This window comes from Alligator sinensis, unplaced genomic scaffold (genome assembly GCF_000455745.1).
Source record: "Alligator sinensis unplaced genomic scaffold, ASM45574v1 scaffold97_1, whole genome shotgun sequence".
In the NCBI taxonomy this organism is placed as follows: Eukaryota; Metazoa; Chordata; order Crocodylia; family Alligatoridae; genus Alligator; species Alligator sinensis.
Window position 1 is genome coordinate 1,495,627 of NW_005841921.1, and position 10,368 is coordinate 1,505,994.

General features: G+C 42.5%; 1 protein-coding gene across 5 annotated transcripts in view; it reads right to left on the reverse strand.

Annotated features, from left to right (window-relative positions):
• Positions 1-1,517: 1,517 nt before the first annotated feature.
• Positions 1,518-10,368, reverse strand: part of SMPD3 (sphingomyelin phosphodiesterase 3) — a 177,969-nt gene continuing 169,118 nt past the window's right edge. For all 5 annotated transcript variants that reach the window (XM_006019063.3, XM_025198454.1, XM_006019061.3 and 2 more), the window contains 2 exons: positions 9,406-9,568; positions 1,518-3,445 (listed from right to left, as the gene is read on the reverse strand). In XM_006019063.3, coding sequence (XP_006019125.1) covers positions 3,344-3,445; positions 9,406-9,568 — 265 coding nt within the window. In that variant the 3' untranslated portion in view covers positions 1,518-3,343. The remainder of the gene's footprint in view (positions 3,446-9,405; positions 9,569-10,368) is intronic.

Here is a 10,368-nt window from a genome sequence, read left to right on the forward strand (position 1 = left end):
TTTCTCAACACATCTCAAAAGATTGATGAAAGTGCCTGGTGTTTTAGTCAGCATGGATTTCACAGAACTGAACTGAAAATAATTTAGACTACATTAGTTTTACTGTAAATAAATGTAACCTTGTTTGGCAGTAATTTTTATGATTATATCCCACACAGTGTCAAATTTAGCTACTCTAACTGATATTTAGTGAATTTGATATCAAACTAATTTACATTATTAGGAAAGCTATTAAAAATACTGTAAGATTTAATTTTACTATTGATAGCAATATGGTAGCAGAGCTGCTGGAGAGTGCACAAATTGCTACTGATACTGTTTCTAAAAAGGTTAATAAAATACAAGCAAGATAGAAAATAGGATTAAAAGCACTGTTTCAGGTACAAGTCTCTCTCAGTTCAAGGGAGAGCTAAGAAACCATATGTGCTCATGAGTATGTAAAGAAATCTGCCCAGAGAAGAACAGGCGGGGAAGTCAGATAGCACACAAAAACTTCCAACTCTGTAGGCTTCAGTCTTTAGCCCCTCTTCTGTCCCAAAGGGGAACCAGTCTGGTTTCATTCTAGTCTCTATTTGGTGCACTTTGCCAACCACCATGCAGTTTGGCACAATTTAGTTATAAGAGGCAGTCTGTTCAAAGGAGGTGAAGACAGGAAAATGGGAGAAATGACAAGTCAAGGTTGAGTTGCACTGGCAGAGCTGGGAACTTGCATAGCTCTGCTGAGGTCTAGCCAAACCTCTCAGTCCTTTACTTTCATGATCACTATGGCCTCCTCTACATGCAGGGTGATACTGGTTTAACCAAAATGTTGATTTAAAAACCAAAAATCCAATTAGCTAGACTAGGAGGTTGCACAGACTCTACAGCGTGTGTAGATGAAATGAGGGCCCATAATTGAAGTGGTGGGTTTTTAAAAAAATTGCTCCAATTTAGAGCCAATTAAACCCCCGTGTCATGCACACACCTAACTTGCCTGCCTCTCCGGAGGTCGGGAGAGGAAAGTGATCTACTGGCGGGTGGAGCGGTCCCTGGGCTGCGGGGGGCTGGTGCTTCCCTTGGCGATGGCCTCCTTCCCCCCGCCAGGCAGCACCCAGCTTGGGCGGTCCCAGGGGGCACTGCAGCCACAGAGGGAAGCACCGGGCCCCTGAGTAGCTCAGGCAGGCAGGCAGGGTCTGGGAAGGCGGGGGAGGGGAGGGGAGAGGAGGGGGAAGGATCAGGCTCACCACTTTTCTTGGGTGGAGCTTGTCTTCCCAGGCTACTATCAGGCTGCCTGCAGGGCTTCCTGCAGAGCCATGGAGCTGCATGAAGCCTGGTGCTTCACTCCTCAGCTGTAGAGGCAGCAAACTAAAACTCTTCAGAGGAGTTTTAGTTTGTTGCACCCCAAGCCATTTAAGGCGCATTACACCACTGAATTTCCTACAGCGGCTGGAATTAATGCGCAATACGCAGCTGAGGCATGAAAACACTGACACCATTAAAGTGATGCAAAAACATTTAGCCCACTTTAAAGTGTCGTGTACACGCGCTCCTCATTTTGTCTACACATGACCTTAGTTGCTATTTAAACCCGTGTTGCTATTTTGGCTTTGTTTCAGCCTATTCGCAACAGGTTTATGCTCAACCAGAATAAGCATCCACACAGGAGTCTGTGGTAGTTTAACTGAAATATTTAAACAGAAACAAGTGTGTGTGTATAGCTAAAGTTTAAATTTACCTAGTCTTCTGTTTTCTTTAAAAAAAGAAACATAACATAACATAGGGTTAGACTGAAGGAAAAGATAAGTACTGAGTTGGATTAATAAGTAAAGGATATATAGCTGATGTTGTGGGCCCAGCAGTATCTCCCACCAGTTTTGATGGAACAAATCACTTTTCTTCAGAGCAGTGTCCCCCTCTGCTGCCATGTGTGCCCTTGCTCTTGTCTCATTTTAAATCCTTAAATGAACAAGGGGGGGGGGGGGGGGAAGCCCCAGTTAATAATCTCACCCCTAATTTTTCATTTAATAATTCAGGGTCAGAGAGGTAAGAAGGGATAGGGTAGGCGAGAAGGTCTTGGGGACAGAAAGGTAAAGAGAATCAATGCTAAGAGAAGCCTGATGCATCTACATGGTGGGGAAAAAAATCAAATGGTCAAGACTCCTATGAAGTCCATTAGTGTATAAACAATGCGGGGTCACCTCTAACACATGAAAAATTACCTTCAGTTCAGAAGAGAGGTCTTTTAGATTGGGATTCACAGTTCCATTCTCATTATTCTGCTGCCAACTACCATTTTCTGTTTCTCTCGAAATTGATTTTCAAAGGAACTACTATATCTTACACTGTCTTTATCTCTCTCACTCCACTCCGTTTCCTGAAAACATCGCTTTCTCTGTTTATGTTTAACCCAATATCTAGCATGCATTTTACAAGCCATTTCTTAACTCTTTCCAGCAAAGGCAGACCATTGGCTCCAGTGTTACCAGCAGTATCACATGAATCTATTTACATTATCATAACATGCTCTGTTTCCTTGTACTGGAAATGGAACGGCTTTAGATGTGGGAAAGGAAAATAAAGGTAGATAAATAACAGTAAAAGTGAATTTTGAGAGTTTAATTTCTCAATTTTCAGTCTCATCCTTAAACCGAGGGCTCTGAAAGAAAAATCTTGATCTGCAAACTGAACATAGATTTTAGTTTTAAAACCCACCAAGCTAATTGAAAAATGGCTAGCCAGTCCCAGAATACTTTTCTTTGGCTAGTTTCTGACTTTGAATTCCCATTTCTATTTTTATTTTCCCCCATGGTATCTTAATGACTATTTTGTCTCAAAGTGGCATGCAATGCGAGCGCATGCTACTGATGCAGGCATGCTACTACAACATTAATAGGCTAAAAAAAGAAAAGAAAAGAAAAAAGCCTTAGTTTCTTAGTTATACAAAGAAATTATGCAAAAACCATTGGGCAGCACTAACTCACAGACCAATTACAAACTAATTTGTGCTATATATTAGTATAAAAATGTATTTTAGTAAGAATGGCACTGGTTCAAAAGGAATTGGGACTTCCATCTTGGTTCCTTTCGGTCCACAGTGAAAGTATTGAGATAAAGGCCTGCCCTGTTGCCTGAGCAACTTGTGATAGTGGTTTGTTACTGGTCCAAACCCACATATTTCTTCCCTCTTTATGTCCCCAAATGTTGGTACATTTTGGGGAGGAACTTGAAAGGAGATGGAGTTGGGGATAGTGTGGGTCAGGTCCGGTAATTTTTCTTAATGTGGCACCAGCAAAATTCTTTCCCATCTTCTTCTATATGTCACAAGCTGAAACTTTCTGCTTCTGATCTTCTAAGCTGGTCAGTTTTAAGGATCATCTTCCCCCGTAGATACCACCAGACGCATGGCAACAGGCAGATGGTCTGTCAAACCTGCTAACTGGGTAATAAAGCTGAACTCTTCCACTTCCTGTAGAGAAAAAGGGGATAGTTCCAAAATCAGTGTGGTGTATTCTCTCATGCATCAAGCCAGGATTTACTGTCTCCTCTCAGCTGACTTTCTAAAGTTTAAAATGCATCTCCCTGGTTTTATGGATAGGGACTCCATAGTGCTAGTGGGGAGCCAGCCAGAGTACCTCTGCAGGGTAATTGGCGCACACAAGGGATCAGTGCCAGTGCTGGGATCTCTCCACTGTAATGCACAGATGCTATACCAGTAATGAACAGGCTTGAATCTATTGGGGAAGGGTCCTGACCGCAGTGGCTAGAATATTTAAAATAAACTAAAGGATTTAGGCATCCAGCTCCGAGGTTCATTTGAAACTTCCGACCTGTATCCTGGTAAAGCTTCAGTATGGATAACATTCTGTCTACATATATTTCTCTTAGCTTACTCTCCTAACATAGTGTCTTGTTGCTGAGAGCTGTTAAACAGCTGCTGTTCTAATGAACCCAGAGACAGCTTTTCTGTCATTCCCTAGGAAGTGGTAAGTATAAAGAGTGCATCTAATAATCACCCAGAAAAGCTACATTTGAGGAACATTAAAATTGTAAAGTAAGCACTCAGAAGGTAGGCAATGCCAGAATGAAAGTTCCCTATGTAACGTCAATTTGGCAACTTTGTGCATACGCATTATGATAGACTAGTGACACAATAGCACGCTATTTTCCTCCCAAAGGACCTCTGCCTCGTTCAGTGGACAGGATGTATAATTCTCACTGAGTGTGCAGCTGTTCTATATTTCGTTTTATTCTTGCTGTTCAGTGAATGGCCTCAGGCCTTATTTCAGCACATCGTTCCAATGCCTGATCTGCATACAAAAATCATCACTTATGGGCTTTTTATGGTGGGCAATCTCTAGCATGGAAGTGTTTCTTGGGGGTTTATTTTCTGAACCATCTGTAACTCCACAACACCCCTATAATTAATATTACTCCCAGTTAATTGATTGGTAACTGAGGAACAGAAACATTTTTTATTTATTAGATTTTTATGTTGCCCTCCTCAGAAAAGGCTCAAGGCAGTTTAGCATTACAAACAAGGAAATTATAACAGAGATAAAATAATTAAAGTGTTTATTAATTTTAGTTGCTCAATTTGAGAAATCTATGATTTTTCAGAGATCATTTTATATCAGTGCTTGTTCAAAGCAGAGCATTCATTCACTTCAAGTGTAGTTATGAGTGGCCAAAAGTTCTGCAAATCAGACCCCATTGTCAAGTCAAGTCAGGCATCCAGGAAATGAGAAAAAACATTATTGATTACCTTTGAAGACATTTTAAATGGCTTGCCCAGCATCTCAGAAACCCCATGGTAGCAACAAGCTAAAAAACGTGTTCTTCAGAATAGCATTCACCTGTCTAAATTAACAAGACCCTTGTTTCTCTTCTTGCAGTTCAAACATTATACACCTTTCAACTTCTGCAATAAATGTGGCAGGAGTCCAACATTCAAAAGTCTCACTAACTACAAAACTCTAATTTGTTCACTGCTGCCCATCCTGTCCCGTGGGGTAGAAACACTATGCAATCATGCTGTTAGAACATACCATAATGAATATGCATAAGGCAGACAAGTTAAGCTTATACATGCAAGCTTAATTTTGGCATTCCCTAAATCTAATGTAATTTCCTTTATCCTTAGGGGAAAACAAATAAAAAGAAAAAAATAGAGAGAAATCCACATTTCATCATGTGCCACCATATTGCTATGAGCAAGTTTAGAAATGTTGGAACCTCCACCACTCAAGTTAATAAAGAAGGTGGTGTCAGGTTGTGAACTATCAGAGGGAGGTAAGGCACTCATTTTGCCAATTGGTTTCATAGATATTTGTTGGCAGGAGAAGAATATGAAGATTCAGGCATTCTGGTTGCAACCTAGGTACTGAAGGGAATGTTGTCTTTTTACAGACCCCTTTAGTCTGCTCTAGTCCCAGTTCTCCTTCTAGTCAAGCACCTACTTATTCCTTTGGGTCCAGCTCCTCAACCTCCCTATATCCCAGTCTACATCAGTCAGATGAACAAGGCCAAGGAAACTTCTGTTCAGTTCCAGGATGCAGCATGTCCAGTGCACATGGTACTTCAGAGAATTTAGCTACCAAACTAACCTCTCTGCTTAGAAGACAATCTTAAATAGGTTTCTTTGGGTGCAGAAAATTAAATATCCTTTACATAACACCACTCCTTTGTTCCATTTCCTGTGGAGCTTCTCACAGAAACAGTTGTACAGATATTTCTTAATACAGATATAGAGATAGTTGTATAGATACTTCTTAATACTTAAAAGTAATTTTCCCTACCCTTGTTCTAACTGTATCACCTATTATATAACTATACACACACACATTAAAAAGCCCTAAGGTTACAAAGTTAAGCATTCAAAAATTAGAAAATGTCAGAATGAAGGATGCCTGGGCACAATTAATTTGCCCTCCCCATGCACATGCATACATAGAGCCCTTACATTTTCACAGACTTCCTTTTACACAGGACCTTGCCTCATTTGGTGGTCCTACAGTGAGCAGTGTCAGGCAATGTTATGCATGGACAGGGTTACCAACTCTGTCTATAATATAGGATTATGGTGAAGGTCTATTTAGAATAGTTTAAAACCCTTTTAAGGATCTTCTAGATCAGGGGTTCTCAATCCCCGGGCCATGGTTTGCCTGGTGGTCCACAGCACAGTCAGCTGCCAGACTGGAAGTGGCTGTAGACTGGCAAACTGCAGCCCCCCAGAGCTGGGTGGAGAGGCCACGGCTCCTTTCACAGGGCCTGTGGTAGCACAGGGTTTGGACCATCCTCCCATACAAGGGGTGGGGGTATCCTTAACTGTCTGCTGGCTGGAAATTCTGGCCATGGTCAGCTGTGACTGCTGGGCCATGGTTTGCCGGGCCGCAGCCACAGCATAAAAATTTGGGAAGCCCTGTTCTAGATGAAGGTTGTATGAAAAGATTTTTTTTGTCATCATCATCTGTTAATTCAATAAGGATACACTACAAAGTTTTAAGAAAGGTTCAGAGACCATCACATAAAAGATAAGAATGCTAGTAGATGTAAGGATGAAAAGCTTCTGACCCACAATAATTATTTCTGATAAATTTAAGGATAGATAATACAGCACATGACCTGTATTACAGCAGTTAGTAACAAGCTGATTACCTGGAGTCCCCAACCAAGACAGGGACCCAACTGCTAGTTACTGTACAAATATATTAAAAGATATTAGATCACACACTCACTAGTACTATGTGAAATATGGAATTGGGCATCAAACTCCTTTCAGCTGAGCCTGTTTTTGAGGTTTTATGCATTTCTGATCCTCAGCTTATGTCCACAGAAGTCTGATCAAACATGATCTGATATTGCTTGTATGGCTGAGAAGCTGATACATCACTCCTATACTCACAAAAGTTACTCCTTTCTCACTCCAGAGGCCCCAGAACCCAGAAGAAGTCAGGTAATACCAGAGCTTCCTCTCGTGTGTGGACGACCTCTACCTGACTCAAGAAGTCTATGGGCCAACGAGAGGCAAAGCGCTGCTCGACCTGGTACTGGCTACTGGGGATGACCTAGTCGGCGACCTAGTGATCGATGAGAAGCTGGGTGACAGCGACCACAAGCTGATCACCTTCACCATCCGCCGAAAAGCTGGCAAGTCGGTCAGCAACACGCAAGTCCTTGACTTCAGGAAAGCCGACTTTGACAAGCTCAGGAGGCTTGTCAGTGAGGCCCTAAGGGACCGTGACCACAGGGAGAGGGGAGTTCAAGAGGAGTGGTTGCTCCTCAAGGGAGCGATCCTCAATGCACAAACTAAGTCTATTCCATCTCGGAGGAAAGGCAGCAAGAGGGCACAGCAGCCCCCCTGGCTTTCCAGGGACCTAGCAGATCTCCTGAGGCTAAAAAGAAAGGCCTACAAAGGGTGGAGGATGGAAGTCACCTCCAAGGAGGATTATTCTGCACTGGTCCGGTCCTGTAGGGAGCAGAGCAGGAAAGCCAAGGCTGCAACTGAACTCCAGCTAGCTTTGAGCATCAAGGACAATAAGAAGTCCTTTTTCAGATATGTGGGGAGCCGGAGGAAAAGCAGGGGCAACATTGGACCCCTGCGGAACCAGAAACTATTGCAAAATGTGGACACAATACTTGGACATAATAGACTGTGTCTGACAACATTTGTACAGTATGTAGCGGAGTGAGCCCCACTCAGCTTCCTATAGTTATCCATATATAGTGACTAAAATTGCAGACACTGAATTAACTCTGAATAACATATGAGCTGGAGTGACAGCCTTCATGTGGTTCTAGAAGGATGAGAATAAGATAGATGGCTGTTTGTGTAGATGTACTAAACTGCAAATCCAGGGGTCCATAGAGTATGGAAAATATGCCAAAAGCTGGGTTGTCCCTTCCATCCCACAGACCCCATTGATTTCCTGCAGGGCAGGAATCCCCCCTTGCAGAGCAGCTTGCAAGATCAGGGTAAATCCATTTCTAGTAACAGACTTTCTCACGCACCCTACCCACTACATTCACGTTTCTCCACTTAGCCCACCTTGGCATCCTTCTGAACCCTGTTATTTTTCAAAACTATTTGGAGAATAGAGAGTGAGTTCTGAATGCCAGCAAGCAACTCTGCCTCTACTGAACCAAGCGGAGAAAGCAGTTGCACTTGAATTTCCCAATTGCCAATTCTCCTTTTTCCTTTCTAACACCAGAATGGAAAGAGCTTTTAGCAAAACTCTCTCTCTAACTTTAGCGGCTGCTCCAGTACCATATAAGGAGACGGGCCATTTCCAAGATCCAAAATATTGAGGGTTTCAGGAGGTTGAGAAAATGGCGAGTTCATATTTATACAGAAACAAGTGGTATGTCAATCCAAATCACAGAACCCGTGCAAAATGCACTCTCTGACAGGAACGCCGCTAAGCAGCGGCGTTCAGCGCCTCGTTTTTAGGCAATCGTCAGGTAAAGCTCCATCTAGAATAGATTGAACTAAAGCAAGATGACAGGAACTGGGAACCCCCAAATCCGAAAGAAATAGCTTTAGGGATGAAAAAGGAGAGTGTGTAAATAGCAAAAGTAGAGGTACCACATTTTGGAGCCAATTGCTTTAGAGAATAAGTGTGTTTTTAAAAACGGATTAAAATAGATTTCTGCAATGGAGGAGCAGGGAGTGCACAAACATTTTTATTTTTGCTCTCAAGCAAATCCCGGGACGTCATTCTCCCCCTGTACTCGGCCTTAGTGAGGCCGCAGCTGGAGTACTGTGTCCAGTTTTGGGCTCCACAATTCAAAAAGGATGTGGAGAAGCTTGAGAGAGTCCAGAGAAGAGCCACGCGCATGATCAGAGGTCAGGGAAGCAGACCCTACGGTGACAGGCTGAGAGCCCTGGGGCTCTTTAGCCTGAAAAAGCGCAGGCTCAGGGGTGATCTGATGGCCACCTACAAGTTTATGAGGGGTGACCACCAGCATCTGGGGGAACGTTTGTTCACCAGAGCGCCCCAAGGGATGACGAGGTCGAATGGTCACAAACTACTTCAAGATCGTTTCAGGCTGGACATAAGGAAGAACTTCTTTACTGTCCGAGCCCCCAAGGTCTAGAACAGCCTGCCACCGGAGGTGGTTCAAGCGCCTTCATTGAACACCTTCAAGATGAAATTGGATGCTTATCTTGCTGGGATCCTATGACCCCAGCTGACTTCCTGCCCTTTGGGCGGGGGGCTGGACTCGATGATCTTCCGAGGTCCCTTCCAGCCCTGATGTCTATGAAATCTATGAAAAAAGTGGCAGGAAAAGGGTCTGAATGATGGACTTCCTTTAAAGACCCTTTAGAAACTTGAATTCAAATTAACTCCTCTAAGGAAACCCATAGGAGCTGATATACCATCCAAGCATTTCACACTGAGTTACAGTTTATTTTATTGTAAAACTCACCACTTTCCATTCCAGATAGAGACCCTCTTCTGTGTAAAGCATGTAGTCAATCCTCCTCCCATTGCCTTTTAGCGATGACTTCCTCCCCTTTTGACTTGAACTATGGTTCTTGCTGGTGGGATAGACTAGGTACCCTTTTCTCCCTTCTTCATTTTCCAGCACCCTGTTTTACAAAAAACACAGGCCTATTAAAGGTCTTCCAGCTCTGTTCCAATGGGTATGACAAGGTACCATCTTTTGTATTAAGACAGGGCCCATGGGTCCTCATTTGTGCTGGGTATTGATACACACAAAAGAACAGATGGTCCCTGCTCACAGGATTTACAGTATAATCAGTTGTGGTCCAAATTTCCTTTTTTCAGCCATATATTTTTCCGGGGAAGGGTGCAGTAATTTGCAGATGACTTAAGTGCAAAATTCTGCTCCTACATTCTTAAAGTGAGTCTCTTAATGTGTGTATTAAGTTCTGTCCACGTCGATCAGTGCCCAAAGTCAGTAGCATGGAAAGCAGAATTTTCTGGGTCAAGATGAATCCTATAGCTCTAAGAAGTGGATTTTGCTCCTGAATCCTGCAGTGTATTGCATCAGTCTTTCCTCATTGACACTTAATAATTATACAGCTACCAGTAGAGGAAACTAAGTCTTGCAGATTACTTTAGAATAGACTTTTGTGCTTTGATCAGAGTGGACAAATTTATCTCAGTGTAATGCCTTTCTAAATCACTTGAAGCAGGGGTGAATTTAGATAGGAATGTTTTGCATAGGATTCCTCAACAGCATCATAAACTGGTTTATCAGTTTGAATCTATGTACTTGACAGAGTATTACTGAAACAATTACATTTAACCTAAACCCAAACGAAATAGTAGTTAAAAAAAGTATTTGATTTATTCTCATATGGCAATATACAGAGGTTAAAAAGTCCTTACTACACCCCTTTAAAGTAGGTAGGTATAATTCCTG